The sequence below is a fragment of the Sylvia atricapilla genome, chromosome 19 (assembly GCF_009819655.1).
Source record: "Sylvia atricapilla isolate bSylAtr1 chromosome 19, bSylAtr1.pri, whole genome shotgun sequence".
Taxonomy (NCBI): Eukaryota; Metazoa; Chordata; class Aves; order Passeriformes; family Sylviidae; genus Sylvia; species Sylvia atricapilla.
Window position 1 is genome coordinate 3,747,832 of NC_089158.1, and position 25,158 is coordinate 3,772,989.

At 53.0% G+C, this 25,158-nt stretch overlaps 1 protein-coding gene across 2 annotated transcripts; it reads right to left on the bottom strand.

The window, feature by feature from the left end:
• Positions 1–326: 326 nt before the first annotated feature.
• On the bottom strand, positions 327–18,950 carry TPRN (taperin). Of its 2 annotated transcripts, none has more exons than XM_066332515.1 (4): positions 16,836–18,950; positions 2,966–3,146; positions 2,656–2,780; positions 327–1,809 (listed from the first exon to the last, which is right to left on the bottom strand). In XM_066332515.1, exons 1-4 carry the CDS (start codon positions 18,948–18,950, stop codon positions 1,747–1,749), a joined length of 2,484 nt encoding a protein of 827 aa, XP_066188612.1. In that variant the 3' UTR covers positions 327–1,746. The 2 variants fall into 2 exon arrangements, with proteins under 2 accessions (XP_066188612.1, XP_066188611.1); XM_066332514.1 differs by having other exon boundaries at positions 2,656–2,783.
• Positions 18,951–25,158: the final 6,208 nt, after the last annotated feature.

The window sequence follows — 25,158 nt, forward strand, 5'->3', positions numbered from 1 at the left end:
TCTTCCACTGGGACTTTTCTTTGCTAGAAAAGCTGTGCTGAAAACTCACCCCTTAAATCTAGCAGTCACCAGTAGTCTCACATTTTCCTTCATTCTACCCCAGTTTCAGCACCTTATCCTGAAGTATTTCATTAACAGGAGAAGCCTCAACACGTGGAACTCCAGAGTCCTTGTGTCATGTCCCAGGCAGATGCACTACAGACACATCCTGCTCCTGGCAAGTCACACAGGCAGCAGATCTCCAATTAGCTTGGAACAGACAAGGAGGTGCAAAACGTTTCTTTGTGGTCCCCCAGCCAACATCTAACAAACTACTGAGTAGCTAATTTCTTTTTTCATTATCTTTCCAAAAGTATTTAGGCACCCAGGGCAGAAGGGAACAGCTACAAGTAGGTATGTTCTAACATTTAATCTTGTGTTTTTCAGCAGAACAACCTTCCCTTGCTGCTACAAGTCACCGAACCAAGTGCAAGGTATGCAGAGCATTGTCAGTTCACACACCAGTGTCACTTGAGCAGACATTCATCATCTATAATAGACAAACCAGTGACCATCAAATTTAATCAGAGATACCAGCCTGTTCCTTTGGATCACACCCCAAACCAGGGTACCACTCATTCCATAAAGCCCAAAGAGGCCGGATCTGTTCTCACCACATCTCTTTTAATCCCAAAGTACAAATCACATTAGCAGCACTGCTCCATCTGTTCCAGAGTGCAATTTTGACCCTGAGTTTACAGTAGTAGAAAACTTGAATGGAAGATTCTAGCAGATTCCTTTGCATATTGGCTGCATTAAACAATTACAATAGAACTATAAAAATCCTAGAAAAAAAAACAAAAATAACCCACATTCCTTGTTCAAGTTCTGCAGAAGAAAGGAGTGAAACTGCCCTCCTGTGCTTTGATTAGAGGAGCAGAGCAAGCGTGGCTCGAAGGAAGCAACCAGAGAGATCAATCAGATCTAGAATAAAGCAACAAGAGGAGCTGGCAAACTGGAGCACAACCAGCAATTCCCAGAGACTGGATGCCAGAGTTGGAAGGACAGACCAAACTATGACCAATGTTTTGGGAATCTTCAAGAGGCTTGACACTCTGGACACTTCTCTACTGATTGGTGCAAAAATAACACCTAAAGCTAAAGGTATTCATAGCTCTTCCCATCCCTCCCTCGGGGTATTCAGTGAACTCCACAAGCACCTAACTGGCACATGAATTCCATGTTTCAGTGAAACCAGAGCTGGAAACATGCCAAGGACAAACCATGAACCTTCAGTGGTTTTCCAAACTGACACCCAACGTGTCAAATCACAGTCATGCTGTTGAACCCAGCTAACTGCCCACTGCTCCAACTCCAGAGCCATCCTGCACGGGGGAGAAGGGCTGCAAAAGCTGTCCAGACCCTGCACAGTGTCTGGATTCAGACAAGCACTGAGAAAAATCAACATCCATCCCAGGATTACAGATGTCCTTCCAACACTTGGCCACACTGGCAGCTGATCTTGAACAAGGAATATGCAAGGCCACAGGCAGAATAAATCATATGCCTTGAAAGCAGTAATTCGGTCCCAAAATCCAGTGCAAATATTCTCCGGAGACGCCCGGGAGCATCTGGTCCACCCTTGGCAGCAGGATCCGGGGAAAGCCGCGGTTTGGGGGCGGTTCCGGTGGCTGTTCCCGTGTGGACACGGCGGCTGCACTGCCCCATCCTGCCCAGCAGCCGCTGCTGCAGCACCGCGGAGCAGCCTCAGAAATAGAGCGCGGGCTCGCTGCTGAAATCCGAGAGACCGCCCTTCTCCGCCGGGGTGAGCTGTGGGCAGAGCACAGGGAGACCGCGGTGCCGTCAGAGCCGGCCAAAGGAGCCCCTCACCCTTGGGTGGTGCCTTGGCACCTTGCCCGGGCTAACCGGGTGCGTTTAATTACTGCCCCCCTCCAAACGTGCCCTGGAGTACCAGAAAGTCCCGCAATGGTTTGGGTTGGAAGGGATCTAAAACCCATCTTGTTCCAACCTCCTGCCAGGAGCAGGGACACCCTGCACTATCCCAGGTCACTCTAAGCCCCATCCAACCTGGCCTTGGACACTGCCAGGGATCCAGGGGCAGCCACCCTGTGCCACGGCTTTACCACCATCACAGGGAACATTTTCTTCCCAATATCTAATCTAAATCTCGTCTCTTTTAGTTTAAAACCATTCCCCGTTGTCATATCACCCGCCCATGTTGAAAATTAAAAAAAGAAAAATCAATCTCTCTGGTTTTTATAAGCCCTCTTCAGGCCCTGGAAGGGGCTCTGAAGTCTTCCTGGAGCATTCCTCCAGTTGAACACCCCACAGCTCTCCCAGCCTGGCTCCAGAGCAGAGGGCTCCAGCCCTTGGAGCATCTCCATGGCTTCCTCTGGACTTATTCCAACAGATCCATGTCTTTCCTGTGCTGAGCACAGTGTCCCAGCTGCCTTGAGTTTCCTTCTCACAGCCGGGGAGGGGCAGGTGTGGTAGTGGCAGTGGGACAGTGTTGGTGCCTTTGGGAGCAGTGACACAGCTCCCTGGGCAGGAACACAAGCACAGGTGTGCAGGGAAAGGCACATCCTGTCTCATCCACTGCCTGGAACAAACCCCAGGCCACAAGAGAGGACAAGAGTTGCTCATTTATAGCCTCACCATAACTTGGTTTCCCTGGGAATCAGCTTCCTTTGGGAGGGGTCCCTCGGCAGCAGGACCCTCATACTTCTGCTCCTGCCACTCGCTGAACTTCACGGAGTGCTTTGGGGTGTAGCTGGATAAATCTGCTGGAAGGACAAAGATGAGGTGAACATTCCTCACCACCCCAAAAATAAGTGAGGACCAGGATCCCAGCAGGGACATGCTGGAAGCTGCAGCTCCCTGTTCACCTCCATATCAGCATTTCCACCTATGTGGAGCCCCAGACACCACCAGAAACCCCAGGGTGCCAACACAGTGCCTCACTCACCTGAGTTAGCTGTACTGGGATGCAAAGTGCCATTTGGGCGTGGAACGTAGAAGGTACGAGATTTTTCCTCCTCTGTTTCCAAAGCATGTCCTTCCTCTTCCTCATCCTCTTCTGCCAGGGAGCTCTCCGAGGGGTACTCAAACATCGTCTGCAAACTTGTCTCGTTGAAAGAGATCTTCATCTGGGCAAAGCAAAGGAGAATTATCAGAGAGAAGCAAAGAAGCTGCTGGTCCCCAGGCTGGCTCTGGCACAGGCCACTGCACACACCAGGGCTGCCCCTGGTTTAAAGCAGCCACTGCAGATCCCCCAATCCCTCCCCAAGTGCCTTGGTGGATCTCTTGCCACGCTGAGGGAAACCCCAAGGGCAGAGCCAAATGGAGGATGGAGGCAGGAGGCCCAGGGGTCTGGAGTACCTCTGTCTTTGTGCCCTCTGCCAGCACCTCACACTGCTACCCAGCACCCAGGAGAAGCTGCCACCATGTCTCTCATGGGAGAGACAAGCAGGAAAGCACCCACATGTTGGAAAGGTGACCTTGCTAATTCCTGCTAATTTTGTGTATCCAAGCTCCAGAAAACAGAAACATCCATGATCAGGACTCCAGTCTTAGGAGGATATTCTGGCAAAGAGCTATTTAAGCTACATTAAACATAGCTTAAAACCAGAAATGAAAAGAAGAAAGCAGCTAAAGCAGAGATGGTAACAGCTGGTAGTAGACAGGGAAAATATTGGACAAGGGGGAGGCCTTAAAGGTTCTGGATTGAAACCAGTTTTATCTAGTACTGTCACTATTGACCTTTCCACAGTAACTGGGAAACTGAGAAATGAAAGTGACTCTAACACTAGAGTTCATCAAGGGCTAGTCAGAATTTTATGGTCATGAAGAAAACTGGAGAGCAAAACCACTAAAAATGGAGTTTAAGAGCAACCCTTGCACTAAGAGAAGTTCATCACCTGTGAATAACTGAGGAAGAAAATTTGGGATTGGCTATAGGACTGTAATCATCACTAGGACACTGCTTAAATAAACCAGGAAAGAAGCAAGGCATTTCTGCTGGAAATAGGGTCTGCCTGGCTCTCTCCTCCCTGTAACACCCAGCAGGTGGTGGCAGAAACTCCAGATGTGCTCGTCCAAGCTGAAAAGTCAAGCTGAGGGAAGGGTTTGTTCCCCTGCAGCCCTGCCTGTCCTAATCATTATCTACCGCTGTGCTCCAGGGATCTGGTTACAGGTCACCTCAACAGGTGCAGAGGAGATTCACTGGCAAAAACTTCACACCAACAAAAGTGAAGGTGGAGAAAAAGAATAACAGTTCTTTTTAAGTACTCCAGAAAATAACCACCAAGGAGCAGGAAACTGCTGATGCCAGCACACATCAGACAAAACAAGGAGGATAAGCTTGCCAGGAGTAGTTCATGCCAGAAGTAGGGAAGTATTTTAGCCAACACAGATCAAGGTTCAGGAGCAGCTGTCTAAAAGGGTGTTATGATCCCTTTACTTCTAAATACAATTAAAATTCAGCTAATAGGGTTATGAACAGAATGGAAAGGACATGGCAGCTTGTGACAGGATGGTTCTGATCTCTCCAGATGCTGTGGAATGACTGGCCAGGGACAGGTACAGCACATTTATCCCATATTTCTGTCATACACAAAATCCCCAGAGGCTGGGAAGTGACCCCTGGTCCCATGCAGCCCTCAAGCACCAGTGCCCAGGTGCACCCATTTCCTGTCACAGCAGCAGTGGGAGCACTGGAGTGACACTGTTAGGGGCTCCCAAGTCCCACCTAGATGTCCCCAAGGGCCAGAGCTGCCAGGAGGACTCAGTGCCACCTGTGCTGCCCATGCACAGGAGCTCTGGAGGGATCAGGGCAGGACAGGGAGCATTTCACTGCTGCTTTTCAACAAAGCAGCAAGGGGAGCTTAGTTCAAATCTGGGTAATGGAGCAGCAGCTCCTCCACACTGCAAACCACAGCTGGAGCTCTGTGCTGCTCTGCCCCAGGGCAGGATGGACCTTGGACACAGGCTGGCTCACTTCCTCTGCTCCCAGGAGAAGGCAGGATGGAAACTGCATGGAGGGAAGCAGCTGCCTTTCCCCACTCCCTGCCCCAGCCTCACTGAGTCTCCCCAAATGACACACGAGGAGAAGAGTGATTCTATTTCATAGAAAAGGGGTTGGAGTTAAATGGTCCTGAAGCTGAGAGCATCCCAGTTGCTGCTCTGTGAATTTCCCATCCCTGCTGCTGACCTAGATGCTCCCTGATCCGAGCCAGGCTCACAATGTGGTGTCTGTCCTGTGGGGATGAGCCACACTGCCAGGCACAAAGGCCACGAGGGTGGAGGTGCCCAGGGCTCCTGGAAGCCCATGAGCTACCCCAGAACCAGAAACTGCACACAGGCCACTTGCCAGTGCTGCCAATGGCACTGAAGGGCAAGAAATACTTGGCTAAACACGGAAAACAAAGCAGACAGGAGAGACATGCCTTGGGGTTTTGAATTTAAGCTTGGGAGATGGAACTAAATGTTCCTGGTTTTCTGCTATCTGGAGGAAATCTCCAAGAAAAATGACTTTGAGTCCTGGTTGTACCAAAGTTGCGTGCAGTGCTGGAGGAGAAAACAGCCTCAGCAGGGAGCAAAACCAGAGCGCAGAACGGAGCAGAAACAGCCTGGAGACACCCACATCCCACACAGAGCCCAGAGAGAACACCAACAGCCCCAAACTCAACAGCTCCCACTCTCCACAGCCAATTCAAGCAGGAGGAAATTCTGGAGCCCTTGACACAGAGCGAGCAGTCAGCCCCTGGTACCCAGGGCCCAGACCACCTGCAAGGCTCACACAGGCAGTTGTGTGTGGCACAGGGGCACTATGGCACAAGTTTCCCCAAACCACACTGACCTGCTCTCCAGCAGATCCCAGCCCCTGCTCCCAGAGCCTGCACCAGGCAGAGCCCCACGGCTGCAATAAAGCTCTGGGCACACCCAGGCAGAGCAAACATGAGGCACAAGCAGCCACTGGCACAGGAGAGTCCCTGGGGCACTCAGTCAGCCCTGCCCATGGGGAGAGAGCCCCAAACCCCAAAACCTGCTGTGGCAGCACCCCAGCTCTCCTCTCTAAGCACAACGGGGTTTCAGGGAAGCACAAAGCAGCTCTGCTTGACCCAACAGAACAGGGAGGGCAAAGCATTCAGGCAAAACCAGGGGACACACGGGGCAGAGAAATGCTGAGTGGCTACAGAGCACAACTGAGTGCTGTGTGCAAGGAACACAGGCAGCTTCAGTCTCGGGAACCAGCTAAAAAGGAAAACCAAGACCCCAGTCATGGCACGGATAACAGGTTTGCACAGCCAGCAGCGCCTTGCCAGACCACAAAGACTTTTATGGGAACACAAAAGGCAACAGGGGCCGTTTCTTTAGAAGAAAAGCGTGTCCCAGCAGAGCCAAGCTCGCTGGAGCCCAGCCAGAGGCCTCTGCTCAGCCCGTCTCAGCACTGCTTTCCCTGTTTCTGCCCCAGCAGCAGCTGCCAGTTGTGGCAAGGAAGAATTTTGCACCCTTGAGCTGTGGATGTTTGCAAAGATTTGTCACTCTGTGCTCAGCTAGAGGCTTCACCCACAGCTGTGTCACAAACCCAGGGTCCAACCAAACCCATATATATATATATATATATACACACATATATATATATATAAAAATATTCTGCCCAGCAATCAGACACAGGGGAAAGAGTAAAGCAGGCTTTTCAGGAAATATTGTGCTGTTCAACCGATAGGTTCTTGTTGCCATAGCAAAAATCATTTATCTATTTGCTAGGATTTAAACATTAATGACTAATAGAATATCCAGGAAAGAGAAGCCAGGGCAAACATTGCCCAACAAAGCGTAAATCTGAGTAGTCATGCAGATCTCATTTAGAAAAGGGAAGTCAACCTTGTGTCAGGCTGTGAGGACTCAGGCTGCACTCAGACCCGCCAACAAAGAACCCCATAGAGAGAGATTTATTAAAGACAAAAATAACCAATTTATAGAACCCAGCCTACAACACTGAGCAATGACAGTCAGCAGCCACCTCACCTCCAAAAAGGAGATGAGAAATCTGCAAGGCAGTATTAATGACAGAGCAAAGATCCGATGGCTTCTCACACACCAGGGGCCTCTCTGGAAGTCTCCAGGGGTTAATCTGCATCCTCAGCTCCAGAAGGAATCTCCTTATTGTGGTTTTTCTCTTCTCCACCCATTATTACATTTGCTGCTTGGCTTATGAGCCAAAGCCAATGTGATAACGTTGGGTGTTTACACCTCTTAAACTGAAACCTCTTTGGCAATCCAATTCCTCACCTTGTAACAGTCTGGGAAAAGTAATTGTTCTAGGCATTAAAAGAATAAAATCATCCTATAATTTTATTCCAGCAGAGAGAGTCCAAGTCAGCATTTGATCCCCATCAGAGCAGCCCAGAACAGGGGGGCTGAGAAGGACTGAGCCCATCTCCCTTCCCTGTGAGTGGTTCCCATCTCCCAAACCCAGAGCTCCTGCCAGAGATGCCATCCCTGCTCTGTCCTTGAGGAGCAGGATGGGATGGCAAATGGTGAAGCACAACTTGGGCTCCAGCCCTGCCCTGCTGCCATCTCACAGCACCTCCAGCATGTCCCAACCCACCAAGTGCCTCACCAGATCCAAACAGCTGAGCAGCACCAGGGATCAAGACCCGTTCTCTTCACGTACTGATTTTCCTCTAATCATCCTCTGTCCTCAGTAATTCCCAAGTGACAAACCTGGGGACTGCACTGACTCCCCAGGACATCCAGGGGCTGCAGGGTGCTGCTGGGTGTGATTTAAAGCAGCTTTTCACACCTGGTCTATTACAGGAGTACAGAATAAGCTGAGTTGGAAGGGACCCACCAGGATCACCCAGCCCAGCCCCTGTCCCTGCCCAGAGCCCCACCAATCCCACCCTGGGCATCCCTGGCAGCGCTGGCCAAAGGCTCCTGGAGCTCTGGCAGCCTCGGGGCCGTGCCCATTCCCTGGGGAGCCTGGGCAGTGCCAGCACCCTCTGGGGGAAGAACCTTTCCCTCATCTCCAGCCTGAGCCTCCCTGTCCCAGCTCCAGCTGTTCCCTGAGTCCTGTCCCTGGTCACCACAGACAAGAGATCAGAGTCTGCCCCTCCTCTTCTCCCCACAAGGAAATTGCCTCCTCTCAGAAGCACAGCAAGACTCGGCTGGTATCTGCAGGAAAGGTGGACAATCCAGCATGAACACAAAGACATCTCTGAGAGATCCAGCACAGAAAAAACAAGTGTTCTGAAGAACCTTGTACTCCTGTGCCACCTCACATCGAGGCACATTTGCTGCTGCATTGGTTGTCTAAAGATTGGGTCGAGGTGAAGAAAGCACAAGACATCACACCTGATACCTGAACTGCAGCCAGCTGGGTGTGTCAGCAAGCCTGTGCACACAGAGCATCCCAGGGAGGGCTGCAAACAGCCCCTGAGCTGGGCAGAAAAGCTGCTCAAGCTCCAAACCCATTGAGTTGGTGGGTGGAAGCTCAGGACCCATAGAAAGAGGAGGTTCTAACAAAGAACAACCTCCCAGCTCCCAGGGAGTGAGAGGGAAGGTCTCTACACAGACAAACAACTGCTTCTGAGACTGGAAACAGGGTAGAAGCAGAGACTTTATGGTGGTCAAAGATCCCAAAGGGTTTACCCTGTTCTTCCCACCTGACCAGTCTCACAGAACAGCAGATTGAGTAAAAGGAAACAGAAAAGCAGTGCAAAAACTCCAAACCTCTGCAGAGACCTTCAGTTTTTTTCCCAGCAGCCTGCAGTCAATGGTCTAGACAGCTCTCATGAAAATAAACTTTTAGATAAGGGATTTTTGGGAAAAACTCCTTTTTTTTTTTTTGGACTTAGCAATGAGCCTGTCTGTGTCTGTGCTTGTCCTGAAAACAAAGTCATGTGTCAGCCCAAATTGTTGAATAACTCCAGGCACAAACTATGTGGGCAGCCTGGAATAGTATCCTGGGGACTGCCGAAGCACCAGCACATCACCAAGGCATTTGCTATCATTCAGAAGATAAGAAGCTTTTCTGCCTCTAAAGCCTTTCCTTGACACAGAAAGAAAGGGTTTTTCCCTGACAAGTGTCCCGAGGAACAGAGGGGGACTTGAGGCTTGGTTTCTATATCGGATTAACTCTGTACTGCTATGGCTGAAGCATTCTAAGTATGCCCAGAAAACTGCAGATGGCAGTTCAGAAATGTCCTTTTCTGTCTTTCGGTACAAAAAGAAGAGTTTTGGGGAACTGGAACTGACTATGACATCATAGAATCACTTGATTATGTTTTCCAGGAAGTTTTCCTGAGAGTAACACTGACTTTTGCTCAGCCATTAACTGCACCTCAATGAGTTATTGAGTGGAGTTAAGAGCACTAAAGATTCACAGCAGAAGCAAGTCAGGGAAGTCCTGTGTGGCTGGCAAAGGAGACATTTCCTCCAGGATCACATCCCAGCTCCCAAGCCACAAGGCAAAACAAGAAAGTCTCCATTTACAAGGCAAGCCACAAAGCCAGCTCTGTGTAATCAATATGCTGAAGCACATGGCAGATAGGAGCAATGCATGGAGATTCGAAATATTAAACTCCTTGTGCAAGACACGGGCAAGTTTCAAATTCCTGATGAGAGAGGACAGGGTAGGGACAGCCCCAAGAGCATGTGGGGCAGGTGGCTTGGTTAACTCTTCCCTTCACTGTGCAGGACAAGGGGAGATTCCAGTGCCCACACAAGCACAGCTGGAGCCCCAGTGTGCCAGGGCACAGAGCAGCCATTCACCCTGGGAGCCCTTTATTCTCCTCACATCTGCAGGAAGAGGAGCCAGAGCCTTCCACCAGCCAGAGCTTAAGGAGCAATTCAAAAATTACTTACTTGGCCCCCAAGAACCAGAGAAATCTCCCTACTAGTACAAAACAAATCTCATCTGAATACACAAAGGGAGCAGGATAAGGTACAATTAGTGTCAAGACTTGGTGTCCTCATAAAAAACAGAGAGCTCCCCAAGAGCAGAGGATTTCACAGGCAGCTCTGAGCAGCCCATTTGTAGCTACAACAAGGTGCAGCGCTGGGAGAGGCCAACCACAAACATTTCTGTGCAACCCAGACTGCCCAGAGCAGCTCACAAAAATACCTGGGTTTGGTGCTGGAATGGGACCCACGGAGCATCATTCCATGGGAAACAGAGAGAGGCTCATTCAGCACCAAAAGGCTCCCATGATGTGAACAGTATCACCTGCATAACAGAGTTCATGTCTCTCTTGCCCTTCTCCTCTCTTTTAACATGTAAAAGGAACTTCCTTGATGAGAAGCAAGTGCAGCAGGTTCACCAGGAGCTTCAGGGATGTACCCTCAGAGCTGCTTTTTCACCAGCTGCAAGCAACACAATTTCCCTACACACACAAGTGTTTTGTCTGAGATATTTCCTACATCCCTCCAATGCCCACAAAGCAGCAGCTCCATCCTGCCAGGTTCCCAAGATCACTCAAAGGGCACTTCTCGGAAAACATCAGCGCCGAGTTCCTCCAGCCCAGATTTTCCCAGGATGTTTGTGAAGTCGCTCTGTGTGATACAGACACTTCATGTGACTCTTCCTACACAAACTGGCAAACAGGGATATCCTCCCAGCCCCACAGACTGCTGCAGTCACTGGAAGAGTCTGTGTTGTAAACAGCTTTTAAATTCAGGTTTCACTTGGAAGGGGGATGAGCACAACTCCTGAGGTGAAGGAGATGCTGCTGCAGCAGCTCTTATCCAGATTTCATTTACTGCCACTGCACCCAGAAAGTAAATATTTTTATTTTCCCTACTGTTCCCTACACATGACACAGACCAGCAGGACTCCTGCCCCAGCCACCCCAGTGTCCTCCCTCTGCTCTTCTCAGAACACCGTGACCGCATACTGGAAAAACCAGAGTGGGAAGGAAAACCCAAACCCGAAACAAACTGAATCCTTGAGATGGAGGGAAATGATAAACCATCTCCAATCTGGTCCACAGATTAGGGAAACTGATTAGGAAAACGTTAACTGTAATCCTCGTGATTAGAGTTCAGAGCACAAAGTATTTCAAATCTCCTCTCAAGCTCTGGGGCAGGCTGAGCCCTGGGCACGTCCTAACCAGCTTCAAAGCCAGGCTCGGCTCTTATTTGCGTAAGAGTTTCTATTTTAGCCCTTCTGTCCCATTCCCTGCAGGGCTAACAGGACATGGGGGCAAGAGAACCAAGGGAATTTGGGACCAGCTCAGATTGTCACTGCAGAAGGAGAAGAAGCAGGGGAGTGGTGAGGCCATGCAGAGCCTCAGCCACAGAAAGTTTCCCACTACAGAAGTGAAATAAACTTGTCTCATCTGCTCTGCCAGGGTTTCATACAACCAAGTCTCAGCACTTCAAGGTGCTGGCATGCAGCAGGAAAACAAAAAACCACCCACTGCCCCACTGACAGCCTCAGGGGCAGCTTGTGAAGTGGTTTAAAAGCTGTAACTGCAGCAAATTCTGATTTCCAGTCTTCAGCTGTCAACATCACAGAAAAAAAATCAGTGGAATTAGCAAAGGGCAGGAAAATGGCACTGTCTGGGTGAAAGAGCCTGCTGCCATCTGACAGCTAATGGAGATCATCTCTGCAGGGCAGGGACAGCACTTCATCATCCAAAACACTTATTTCCTGAGCATGACTTATCACTGCTGACCTCATCTCCTAAAAATGCAATATATCCACGTCAAATACTGCCATGGCCCCTCCTTAAGGGTGGCAAATGAATCTGCCCCAGCACAGCACAGCCAGAGACAGAAAATAGAACAGGAACACACAGTTCTCCAAGAGCTAAAGAACACAAATCTCTGCCCTGACCCCTCCAAGACACAGAGATGACATAATCAAAGGAAATTTTGCAGAGAGACTTCTTCTTCTACCACCAGATTAGTTTACTTGAGTTATGGTTAATTTACTTGTGTTATACGTTGCGAAAAAAAAAAAAAACTTCAGGCAGCCACCAGTATTTAGACTCCACACTGTGCAGACTGGCTCCAAACAGGTCTGGGCAACAGCTGGAAATGTTGATCCCTGCCAACATCCCAAGCCTGCACCTGGTTCTCACAGGAGACCATCTCCAGCAGAACTGAACAGATGGAAAACTACAGAGCAAGAAGTTCAACAGGTTAGACCAACAAAGCTGCTGCCCATGATCAAATCTGAGCGGCATTTAAAATAATTTTTTAACAGACTTTTAAGTGGGAATTTGGAAGCCACACTCGGGCATTACGCAGCTCAAAAGGTTACGACATGGACCACGCTAAGGTTTGTGTAAGCTGGAACTTTTTGAAGTTCAGCTGAACATCTCTGAAGACAATTTAGCTTTAGACTCCAACTGTTTGGATCCCAGCAGCCTTGTTCCTGTAATCCCTGCTCACACTGGGCTGCGACTCGCCTGCCAGCACACGGCAAACTGCCAGCTGTTACAAGCACAAAACATTAAACCCATCAACAACCTGATGTCTGCTGGCTCTCAGGTCCCGTTATTCACAGGACTTGGGGTGGCCTGGCCAGAATTCATTCACCTTGCCTGCAGATCTCCAGGAGGTATGGGATCCCTGAGAGGAAAACACTTGGGATGCACTGCAGGAGGGACACACTGAAGGAGCAGGGTCAGGGCAGAATCCAGCCTCCAACAAGAGGAGAGCCTGAAGCCTAAAGCCAGTGACTGCTCGTGGGGAGCCTGGCTGGCTCTGCAGTGCTCTGTTCTTCCCAGCTCTCACTCCAACCACGTTCTGCAGAAATCCAGATTTCTATCTCACTGACAACTTTATTGGATGTTATTCTGGCAGGTAACCAAGCCACCACTGACTCTTGTCAGCTCAGATGAGCAAGATTTAATCCTCTGTGATCCCAAAGATCCACATCCTGAAGCAAAGCCTTCCCTTCCTCCTGGCACTGCTGAAATGCGTTTACTTCTCTGCAATAACAGAGTACAAAGAGGAGCCCTGAGCAGAGGTCACCAACAGTGTGCTGCATCCTCTGCCCCACACCCAGTTTAGAATAAAGGTCAGTAGGTCTCCTTCCACCCCTGCACATGTATCCTGTCCCCTCTGAGAGCTCAGCCAGCTCCTCCAGCAGCTGCCCAGGAGCTCCTGGCACATCCCTTCAGAGCTGCAAACACACTTCTCAGACTGAGTCCCATCTGAACTGCTGTTGGTGCTGCCTGGAGAGGTCTCAAAACAGCCCCGGAGCAGATGAACAGCCCTGAAGGGCACCTAAACCCCTGCAGGAGCACAGGAGCTCCAGCTCATCCAGCCCCCAGGGTGAGCAGGGCTGGGGCTCTGTCCCCCACCTGCAGATCCTGATGTGTCCCATCAGACACAGCCCAAACCGACCTTCACAGCCCCTGTCCTCCCACAGCAGCTCCACAACAGAGCTGGGAACAGATTTTTTATTTCCAATACATCATCTTCCTCTCCCTCACCAAGCTCCAGCTCCAACCCCCAAAGCAACAGCTGCTTCACACATCTGAAAATCTGGCAGGAGCCATAAAGCTGTTTATCCTGAAAGGCCTTGAAGCAGCAGCATCCCTCAGGCCACAACAAAGTCACAAGTCCCACAGGCACTGTCAGCAGCCAGGAGCAGGGGCAGGAGCTCCTTCTGTGCAGAGCAGAGCTGGAAGCCACTCCCAGCCTGTCCCAGCCACCCTCCCAAAAAGCCATGGAGGATGTGGATCAGAGGGCACGGACCACATCAGCTCCATTTTGCTGGCACCTCTACCACAGTGGGACAATCAGTGGCCAGACATGGGGATGGAAAAGGGAGGCTGAATTTCTACATTTGAAGAAAAACACCATTTGCATCTCAGAGAACAGTGGGGTCTAACTGGCAGGGCTGACACCCTCCTTCCTAATAAATTATTACCCCTGACTGCACAGACACCCACTCATCCACAGCATTTCCAGACTCTGCTGACCTGCTGTTTATCTCCCAGATTCCTGCTGGGCATCAGCAAACAGTTAAATTTTTACAAGTTCTTGAAGTTTCACTAAACACTACTTTCTTGAGTGTGGAGCATAATTAAAGACCTTTTAAAAAACAAGGTTTGGAAAGGAAGATGCTTTGGCACAAGAAGGGCTTGTTCACCCCGGAAGACAGGAAGCTGCTCACTCAAACCAGCATCGGGTTTTGACACCCCAAAAGAGAAAGTGAATTTGTTTTAGCAAACAACTGCAGCTCCTAACTCACAAGAAGTCTGCTTCTGCCCAATTCAGGCCAAAATCAAGTTTCTGAAAACCCCAACACAGCTACAAAACAGAACTCTTGTTTTTGGCTGGTTGCCTTGGAGACACAGAGTGATCTCTTGGGAAGAAACCAAGGAATGCATCCTAATACGAGCTCCTTCCTTTTCAGGCATCAACACTCAGCCTTATTATCCAGAGTAAAAGCCACAAACATCCTCTAGGTCAAGAGTAAACAGAAATCCTTCCATTTGTCCACCATCAGCATCTTCTAGATCCTGGCTACAGAGTCATACTCTGTGCTTGACTGAGCAGGAAGGGAACCAAAAGAAAAATGGGCGTTTCTCTCACACCACATTTAATTTCACCCAGAAACTTGTATCTTGACTACTTCCTTCAACTCGACCTTATTTATCAAAGGTTCCCTATTTGTTTCAGCTTCCTGAGTTCTTCAAATATAACAGGCAGTTACTCCTTTGCCTTTTAATCTCTCTCCTCTCAGAAAGCAAATGTTTACACAAGTTCTCCTGCAGGGACCCCACACACAGTTCTCAGGGAATAGCTGTGTGTCCAGTATTTGGCACCTCAGCTGCACAGCAGGGCACTTAATGCTGTTAAGCTGATAAGAACAGGGCCAGAGAAGCTCCATGACCTGCCCAATGTCACACAAATCCACCACTGACACACAAAACAGTAGTTAACCAATGTCACACCATGTTTTAGGATGGGAAAGGTCCTCTGGATCTCTAACCCAAACTCCTGCCTTAAGCAGGACTGACCTGCCAGTTGCTCAAAGCTTTCCCGTGGCAAGTTTCAGACACCTCCAGGGCTGGACATGTCACAGCTTCTCTGGGTTTGACCAACCAAAGAATAATTCAGTCACTGCATTGGACTTGTGCTCATCTCCCTCTCTGCTTTTTGTGCTGTTAAGGACACCTTCCACTGTGCACCATTTAATTGTTTTTACTTGAGGCTTTGTTCTTTGTGCCCCAACAGCATCCCCTGCTCAGAAAGATCAGCTCCTCAGCTCCATCAGAAGTAGGGCTTACCCAAATGTGACCATCCCACATGATTCCCTCTGTGTCCTCTGCTCCAGCCTAAGAGCACTCACAACATAACATCCTGTATAAATATTTTCACCATTTGTACCACACACCTGATTTGTTGTAAATCAAATTAACACCCCAAACCGAACCTGAGGCAAAACAACTGCAATGAGTGCAAGCTAGCAGGTGTTTAACCAAACATTTCCCTGTAGGAAAACAAGGAAAAACTTCAGGAGCACTGAGCAACAATCAACACTCCTGCTCATTTGCTTGTCCTGGATGTCAAGGTGCTCCAGACCTGCTCCCTGCATTAGCCACCATCAAATTACCACAGGCTTCATGTGCTTAGGGAGGAATTTGACAGCGTTAAGCCAGGGAGGCAGCACTCCCTGCCTCCCTTCAAATGAGATGCATCCTGCTCAAAGGATTTCCTCAAATTATAATGCTCAGCGCCTCAGGCACCCATGTGCATTCAGTCCCTCAGTTATCTGCTTGGATTTGGGTAACGGAAATGTCCAACAACTCCCACTACAGAAAAACTTATCACATCACAGCCCAAAAAGTCGGGATCTGCCACCTCAGTGTGCTGCTTTCGGAGCCAAACAACTCTCCCCCACTCCTCTGATCACATCCAGATGCATTTCACCAAGCCCTACAAAGACTGATTCTTAATTTAGGGCTCACAAGGATCTATATTACTCCCCAAGCTGTGAGAAAATCTGGCATTCGCTCACTCCAAAGGCATTTGGAGGATCTCTTGGATCTTCAGGGCTGGAGCTGCACATCCAGAACAAGCAGGTGGTATAATCCTATCAATGGGAGTTAAGTTCTTGCTGATCTCTTTCTGCCTAATCGAGACCTAATTCTTGAGCCTCTATCAATAGATCACTAATGCAGGGAAGATGCCAAAGCCACGCTGCCCAAGTGACTACGGGCAGCTCAACATGTCCAGCCCCTCAGACACAGTGAGCAGAGTTGGGAGGACAAGCCCACAGCTCTTCAAACCACACAGCTCCCCCTGATTTCCTAAATTCCTGAAATACTTTACTTTCCATTATCATATCTCCAAGAAGGGATGGGGTGGGACAGGCCCTGCAGTTATCACAGGACATATCCCACCCTCAGCTGCTTTGTGGACAGACCCCAGTGCACCCTCCCCGAGGGCAAATTCCATTCAATATGCCAAGTCCCATCTCCCAGCTCTGGTACTCAGGCTCTTTGAAGTTCCAGGAGACAGAAAAAGCAAACAAGACACTGGACTTGCAAGAAGTTTCAAACTCTCCTAATACTAGATATACCATGAGAAATATTAATCCCTGTTTCTTTCCTCACTGTTCTGAAATGCCCTTTGCATCAGTGTGGTGGAGTTACACCTTCCCTCTCCTGTTTTCCACCAGCCCCAAAGCTTCACCTCTGAGTCTGTTTTACCCCCTGCTTCAGCCAGCTCTGAGGGCAGCCTGTGGTTCCCACAAGGGGCAAACACACTGCCCGTGCTCCCACCGGAGCCTGATGAGAAGCCAAAGCCAAAGCAGCACGGGGCCCCTGCCAGCCTGGCCGCTGAGCACAGAGGGGCCCGGTTACCTTCTTACGGCGTGAGCCCGTCTTGCTCATGCAGGACCTCTCCAGGGACAGGTACCCCCCGATCACTTCGATCTCGTTCACCGTGGGGTAGCGCTTTTTATGGGATATCCCCACTTGGGGCCCGTCAGCGTTCTCCACGGCTTTGCCTCTTCCTTTGCTCTCCTCCTCCTCCTCCTCTTCCTCCCGCTGTGGCCTTCCGCTGGCATCAGCAAGAGCCTGCAGCCCAGGGGCCACGGGCTTCCTTTTGGGCACGACAGTGAAGGTGCTGCCTCCCCTCTGCTGGGGGGCAGAGTGCGGTCTGTAGAGGGGCACGGAGGAAAACTCCATCTCCAGGTCGGGGCCAGCTCCTCCGGGCTGATCCGCCAAGCTCCCCGTCCTCGCAGGCGGGCCGGCCCCGCCGTCCGGCTCCACGATGTCATCGATGTAAGTCACGGGTACCAAGGGATCCAGAGGCGGCGGCGGGGAAGTGATGGGCTCTTCCTGCTCCGGGGCGGAGGCCCTCGGGGGCTCCTTGGGTGCCTTCTCCTCCGCGGGCGGTGGCGGTGGCCCCGGCCTGGCAATCTGCGCCGGCCGCTGAGCCGGGCTGCCCTCCCGGCGGGGCACGAAGACGAAGGAATTGCGGGAATTCAGGCGCAGCTTGGCCAGGGCCTGTGCCTGCAGGTCGTGGGCTGGGATGGCCGCCAAGTCGGGCTTGGGGGCCGGGTGGATTTCGAAGGAGCCCCCGGCGCGGGGGGCTGAGGCGGAGAGCGGCCGAGTGGCGCCGGTGGCACTGGGGGCCGGACTGGCACTGGGCACGGGCGACACGGCCACCTCGGCCTCCTCCGGCTTTGGCCTCCTGGCGTTGGCTCTGGCATGGGAAGGGCTGCTGGATGGCACTGGTGGCCCCTTGGGCGTCGCGGGGCGGCCGGCGGGGCCGGCCCCGGGCTCGGGGCCGCGGCTGCCGGGGGGCTGCCCCCGCGGTGTGACCGTGAAGGAGTTGGAGCTGATCTTGTGGAGAAAGCAGTTGGCCTGAGGAGCCGCAGCCTTGGGGGCGGCTGGGACCGCCTGGGGGGCTGCAGCCCGAGGGGGAGCCGGGGTGGGCTGGGGGGGCGCGGGCTGAGGGGTGACAGCCCGGGGAGGTGGTGCGGGCTGGGGGGTGACAGCAGCCTCCGGGGGTGCCGCGGGTTGGGGGGTGACGGCCCGAGGGGACACCGTGGGCGGGGGAGTGACAACCCGCGGCGGGGCGGTGGGCGGAGGGGTGACGGCCCGGGGGGGAGCCGGGAGCGGGACCGCGGGCTGGGGGGACACCGGCGCCGCCGGGGGGGTGGCAGCCCGGGGGGGAGCCGGGAGCGGCGGAGGGGCGGCCGGGAGCGCCGGCGGAGATGCCGGTCCCGCCTTTGGCGCCGGAGCCCGGGGGAAGCCGGGGCCCTTCTGCAGGGGCGCGGGGGCGCGGGGGGAGCCGGGCCCCGCGGGCGGAGCGGGCGGCGCGGCCCGGACAGCGCCCGGTCCCACCTGCGGCGGAGCCGCGGCCCCGCCGGTCCCGGTCAACGCGTCCCCGACGCGGCGACGGCGGCCCCGCGGCCGCTGCCCGAACTTCTCCAGGAGGCGGCTGACGGTGCCCGGCTCGGCCGCTTCGGGCGGCTCCGCCGGCTCGGCCGTCTCGTAGATGACGACCTGGTCGGCGCGGATCTCGGCGAGCGCGGCGCCGCGCCGGGCCAGCAGCTCCCGCAGCGGGTCGGCGCCGGCCGGGTCCCGGCGGCGGGCGGGCGGCGCGTCCCCCGCGGCGAAGCAGGCGGCGGGGTCGGCGCGGGACTCGATGATGAGGATGTTGTCGGCGCGGATGGTGCGGATGCCGGGCACGGCGCTGTACAGCTCCAGCAGCTGCTGCAGCGGCCGCGCCGCGCCGCCGGGCCCGGGCCGCCCCTGCCGCAGCCGGCGCCGCTCGCTCTCCAGCCGCATGAAGGGGTTCTCGCGGAGCGGGCCCAGGCTCTCCGCCACCACCAGCCGCTCCCCGGCCGGGGGCTCGGGCTCGCCGCCCGCCCCGGCCAGCTTGGCCCGCTTGCGCTCCAGGATCTCTCGCTGCCAGGCGGGCGCTGCCCGCGGCCCGGCGCCGAGCGGCGGCTCCGCGCTGCTCATGGCGGCGGCGCTGGGGCTCTGCGGGCCGGGCCCCGCCGCGCCGGGGCGGCCCCGCGGCACCGCCCCCGGGCCGGGCAGGGCCGTCCCCGCGGGGCCGGGCTGCGCCGGGGCCGCCCGTTCCGGCCGGGGTCAGCGCTCCGCCCCCGCTGCCCGCGGGAAGGGCCCCGGCGCTGCCGGACGGCGGCGGGTCCCGGCCGCGGTGATGTGACCTGGGGTGGTGCCGCATCCCCGGGCTGGCAACCGGCCGCACCGCCCTCTCCTCAAACAGAGGAGACCCTCGGCCCGGGACACGAGCCGTGGTGACCCACACTGAACCCCAAACGCACAAAACACACATATTTGCCCATTCCCCCCATCCCGGACTGGCCCGTGTGGTGCCAGCCGACAGGATCGAAAAACTCCTTTCGGGGTCACCCTTGCGATGTCGGCCGTCGAGGCAGGCGGAGCTGTGCCTGGGCAGGAGCAGAGAAGCAGCCCCCGACTCTGGAGCAGTGTCTGTGGTACCCGGACCGTCAGAGCGGTGTTTTAGGGAGAGCTCTGATGGACACAAGTGGACTTTTCCATGGCACGTGGCAGCAGAACGGGAAAACATTTTTCCCATTTTGCTCTTCTTTTCTGCTTTAGGGAGGTCGTGGGAATCTCCTCTCTGGAGACATCCCAAACCCATCTGGACCTGTGTCACCTGCTCCGGGTCCCCCCTCCCTTGGCAGGAGCTGGACTGGATGATCTCCAGAGGTCCCTTCCAACCGCAGCCGTTCTGTGAGTCAGTGATTCAGTGATTCATTGACAAACCACTCGTTGGAAACCAAAGTGCCGCCGCGGCGTTATTTCCAGTCAGAGCCTGTTATCAGCCGCCCGCAGGTGTCTTTGGGAAGTGTGTGCAATCAGGAAACGATCGCTCGGCAACGCAGCGCTTCTCACACCTCCCAAATCCTCGCCTGGGAGACTCGGGGGACACGGCACGCCGTGACATAAAACAACCTTTGGGCAGGACTCGGAAGGTCTCGGAGCCGCGCCCGGCACGGGCGGCTGGCCCGGCTGGCTGCCCAAAGCACAGGTGTGTTTACGGGCAGCAGCTCCGGGTCCTGCTGATAAGGCTCCTACCTTTGCACTCCCGAGCCACAACAGAGCAATTGCACCGTCTACAAACGAGACGTGGAAATTACACCGCTGCAGATAGCTTTTATTGCCGAAGCTGCCCGTGCCCAGCTGGGCTCTGTGTGTGCCCCGCGGAGCTGCGCTGCTGCAAAGCGGCGCTCCGGGGAGGAGGCAGCTCCGAGCCTTTCACCTTAAATAACTCCGGGGTGATGTGAGGCTCGCACATGACCTGCTGTACTCCCTCAAGCACGGGTCCATCACGCACCATCTGCCTCCAGCCCTCGCCGAGCCACAGCGGGTGCCCGGGGTTGAGGATAAAGAGCGGGGCAAGCGGGTAGAGACATTTCCCCGCCTCTGGTGACTCATGGCTCAGGCGCGTCCAGAGCCAACAATGTGCCTTTGTGCTCGGAGATCTCAATGGATTTCTCTTTCGTGGTCTTGTCTGGTTGGCTTTTGAGCCTGTGTAAAGCTCGTAAATCCTGAAATAATGAATCCCACGCAGTTTTGCTGCACCTGGCGCAAAGAAAACGCCTCCCTTTGTGGGCACCGAACCCGACATCTGCTAGTTTCACTGCATGCCTGCCTGCCTTTGGAACAAAACAATAAATCTAACCATTATTCATCCTCTCCCCTGCCAGTCAGGATTTGAGAGCCTTCTATCCTTTCTGTCAATTGCTCCTCGGCTGAGTCAGTGAAACAGTGTCACGGGCTGGGCAGTGAGACTTGGCCGGCCAGCAGTGCCCTGGAGCTAATCCCCTGCTCCGCTGTGCTTACACCGCGGGGAACCCCGGCCCTGTGCCCGCTGCCGGGACTAAGAGGCTCCCGGGAATCCCGCTCCTATTTTGGCACAAGAAGGAATGCTCGATTACAAAGCCCAGGTGTGATGATGACAGGGGCCAGCGCTGCGAGGCTGTGATGGCCAAGTGCCACCGGGGCGCGCCTGATGTGGCTGTGGAGCTGCAGGAGGATGTGGCACATACTGCACGACAGGGGCTGGATCTAAGGAACAGCCCCAAGGACAGCCAGGGGACGAGGGGACAGGGAGAGAACAGAGCCAAGCAGACTCTGTGTGATTTCATTTTAAACTCGGGTCGCCTGCACAGCTCCTACTCCAGTTTGTGTCCATTCCCCCACTGTCTGTAACAGGGCACCAAGGGAGAAGGAAGAAGCAAGAGGGAAAAGTAATCCCTTGTAAGTGGGCTTCTCCAGCAAATTTGACTTTGCACCTCATGGTGCTGATTTAAAACCAGGACATATGGAATGGTTCCACAATAAAGGATAAAGACCATCTTTTTGGGCACCAGTGGTGCCACAAGGCTGTGCAGTGGGTGGCAAGGGATTAAATGTGATTTCTGTCCTTTGTCACACAGCTGGGGTGAACATGGCACGTCCCATCTCACTGTGGTGGTGGCTCGTGGAGAATATCCCCAAATGGGGAGGATGGAGAAATGGAGGCTGAGAGATCCCAGGGCTGAAGTAAGATGGCTCAAATGACAGAGCTGTCTGGCCTGTTTCTCTAGGTGCTGAGGGGCTGTAGTTACCACATTTGTCAGAAGATGAACATGCAGGTGACTGTCAGCATTGGAGATAAGGGGAAAATTGCAGCTGGGAGTTCAAGCCAGGGTTGCTCCCTTTGGCAATTTACTCAAACAGGCCCACAGGAGGGAAAGTGGTTTATCAGAATTCATACATTGCCTTCTGCCCTCCTGGGGACGTGCTGTGTTTTGGAGCAGGTCTGTTTTCCCCAGGGGGATTAGCAGGCCTTTAACCTCCCTTGGATTTCTCCAGGGCTCTGTTTCAGTGTCTGGGAGGGTGCTCAGGGATTAACCTTGCTCCCAGGAAGAGGCACAATCCCTAATGCGCTCTAAATTCCTGAGCACCCCATGCTCACTAAGCCGCAGATGCTGCTGGAACCTGGATCACTCTGAGCTATCCCTGTCCTATCCCCTTGACTGGATTTGTGGCTCTCACATGGCCCCTTGCTTAAATCATCAGGAGTTTTTGCTTTCCTCCCCTTTTAGCTGCATCTGGGCCTCTTGTCCCTCTGGAGCTCTGCTCCTGAGATGCTCAGTGCCTGTAGGTCCTTCACCTGCACCACAGGTTCATCACACATCATTCCCCTCACACAGCACCTGCCAAGTACCATTTCCTGGGTTTGTAAACTCTCTCTCTCTCAGCCAGAGAACGACAATAACAACAACAAGAAAAACAAGAGAAAAAAACTCAGCTTTCCCAGAAACATCTCTTTTTATTAAATCATTTCTTTAGCCCTAGAAACATTCGAGTGCTCAAGGCCTGGTTATCCCACACGCAGCAGCAGAGCCCCAGAGAAACCCGAGGCAGCAGAGATGGCAGAGGGCTCCCGAGTCTCGGGCTGGCCCCATGCCTGGACAGCAGCAGTAGCCAGAAACCACAGCCAGAGTGCTGGAGTCATTGTAACCTCCTTCTCGCTTTTCCAAGGAGCCAACCTGCTGCTCCAGGGCGCACCGAGACCTCAGAGATCACAGCCCTTGTTTTCAAATCTCTCCATTACCCTCAAGACCATTTTGGGCCCAAACTAGCATGTCCCAGGTTGGGCTCTCTGACCCCAGAGCTCTCTCGGGTCCAGCATTTCCAGCTCCTTGTGCCCCTGCTGTGCCTTCATCCTGCTGGGATGGGAGTGCAACGAGGGCTCGGAGTGCTCAGAGGTGCTGGGCAGGTCTGTGTGGACCCAGGCAGCCACACTGCCCTGCACTCCAGCTGGATTTGGGAGAAGAGCAGGACACTATCAGCTCCCTCTTATCTCCACAGAGAGCAGAGGCAGAATCAGCAGTGGTTTATCTTCACAAGGTTTGTCAGCTGAACAATTCTACTGAAGAGGTCTGGCAATTCCCCCATTATTTTGATAACGTTGCTTTTTCTCATTTGGGTGAAAGAAACTTGCTCAATCATCTGAGAGTTCAGGGGCATTACTGGACATAACCTATCCTCCGCATTTACCTTTGCTGTTTCATTTTCTCTTTGCTATTCAGGCACTGAGTTTTCTTTTCAGAAAGCTGCTGATGTCCCCTCACTCTGCAGAATCAAACGGAGCTGGAAATGAAAACTGGTGCCTGAACTCCAAGGGGAAAAAGATCCCAAAAAGGCGCTGGCTCCCAGCCCTAGAGAGCTCAGGTTGTGTTGTTACTTGGTGTCACAATGAAATCACCCCAGTTCCAGGAATAGTGTTATTAAAGAACAACAGGAAATACACAGCAGAAAAGCTACAGCCAATTCAGCACATTTGGGTATGACTCCAGCCTGGTTCCCTGGGATGGGGAACACCAAACCTGCTCAGTTCCTTCAGCCACCTCTACCTGGACCCCCAGCAAAGTCAGCTCTGAGCACGGGGGCACAGCAGGAAGCAGGATCCCTGCTCAGGGGCCTCACTCGGCTGGGTTTATCTCTGAGGTTTTTAGGGCATTCCGAAGGTAAGGTCAAAGATCCCTGTCCTTGAATTCCCCGCTCTGCACCAGCTCCACCTTTACAGCACTTTGTAGGAGGGCCTGTATTACTACAATGGAGAATTAGCACTAAAAGTACAAATTAGAAACCAATTATCTCATAACCACCCACTTTTCACTCAAGCTTTTTGAATCCAACCAACGTGCAGCTGAGCTGGTCCTGAGCCAGAGACCAGGGGATGGTGGCAGTGACCAGCCCCTGGCGCAGTGACCAGTCCACAGCCTCAGCAGCAGCTCAGTCACCCAGGTGAGAAACATTGCCCAGGTACAACCCAACACATCCCTGCAGACCCCGGGAGGAGAGTGGGGAGCAGGGCAGGGGCTGTGCCCAAGGGTGTGGCTGTAGAGGTGGGGAAAAAGCACAGCAGGGGCCACCCCAGGACCTGGGGACACGGGACCAGCACGTGGCTCCATCCAGTGCTTGGGGGTCTCTCTCAGCTCAGCAGTGCAGGTGGAGAGGCTCCTCCTGCTAAAGGTTTATAGGGCACTCCTGCTGTGATTATCACCAGGCCACCGGGATGCTGAGATAAGGAAGATTGGAATGCCCATGAACTGAGTAATTATCCCCATTCTCGGAATATAGGGCAACAACCTTATCTGTCCTTACCTCTGCCACTTTTATGGATACTCTAAAAGCAATACAATACTGTGAAAAATTATTAGGTTGCATTAGCTCTTTAATATTTACTAAACATTTATGGAGAAAAGCAATGTAGTTTCTCTTCAGACGGATTCTTTACATTTCCACAATGTTTATTCCTTTCAAATCTTTACATTTCTCACACTGGCAGTAAATTGGGCTGAAGTTACTTCTGAACCAAAGCTGCTGCTGGTTCCTGGTGCTCTTTGATAGATCATACACTGCCCCAGCAAGAGGTTATCTTACCATTGACACAGCAGGATCACCTGGGAATAACAATGATCCCAATCAGGGTCATGGCCATCAAACCACCCATTTACTCCCTCAGCTCCCACAGAGGAGATCATTAACAGGCAGACTTGCCAGTAACAGTTTCCAGTTGACTTTGGCTTGTGTTTCCAGAATGAGAATTAAAAAACACTTCCATGGAAGATGCAGAAAGCCAGGGATAGGCTGTGGTGAGCAGGACAAAATACAGGATCACAAAGTCTTTACAGATGACATGGAAAATTGTATCAGCACTCAGCCCTTGGGAGGACACTGGGATCCTTGGGAAGGGCTGTCCCTAGCTCCAGAGACTGGCACAGCAAAACCCAGAGCACAGAGCAACTCAGCTTGACCTGAGCTGAGCTTTACCTGAGCCCACCTGGCAGTGGGGCCTGGTTCCCCGAGGAGAACATGGCCCAGCACATCCCTGGTGGAGGGTTCTGAGAGCAGGTGCCAACTGAGGGCCCTGGAAGGATTTTCTCACTCCTACAGTAACATATCCTAGACTAAGACATTAATAATATCCAAGTGTGACTCAAACCAGCTCGTGAGGGGCTGAACGTTTACACTCAGACCAAGAGAGCAGAGTGAGCCTGGCATTCCATCTCCAGTGGGACTAAGAATGGTTAAGGTTAAGGACATGCTCCCGTTCCCAGATCCTGCCAGGCTGGCTGTTTATAACCAGCATTTTCCATTCTTTCAGCCAACCCCACTGGTGCTG

Excerpts from the sequence above, each read along its gene's own strand:
- TPRN (XM_066332514.1), bottom strand. The coding sequence starts at position 18,950 with ATGAGCAGCGCGGAGCCGCCGCTCGGCGCCGGGCCGCGGGCAGCGCCC. Across the intron at positions 2,784-2,965 it reads TCCCAGTACAGCTAACTCAG|CAGATTTATCCAGCTACACC; the intron begins GTGAGTGAGGCA and ends TTGTCCTTCCAG. Across the intron at positions 1,810-2,655 it reads CCCAGGGAAACCAAGTTATG|CTCACCCCGGCGGAGAAGGG; the intron begins GTGAGGCTATAA and ends CTCTGCCCACAG.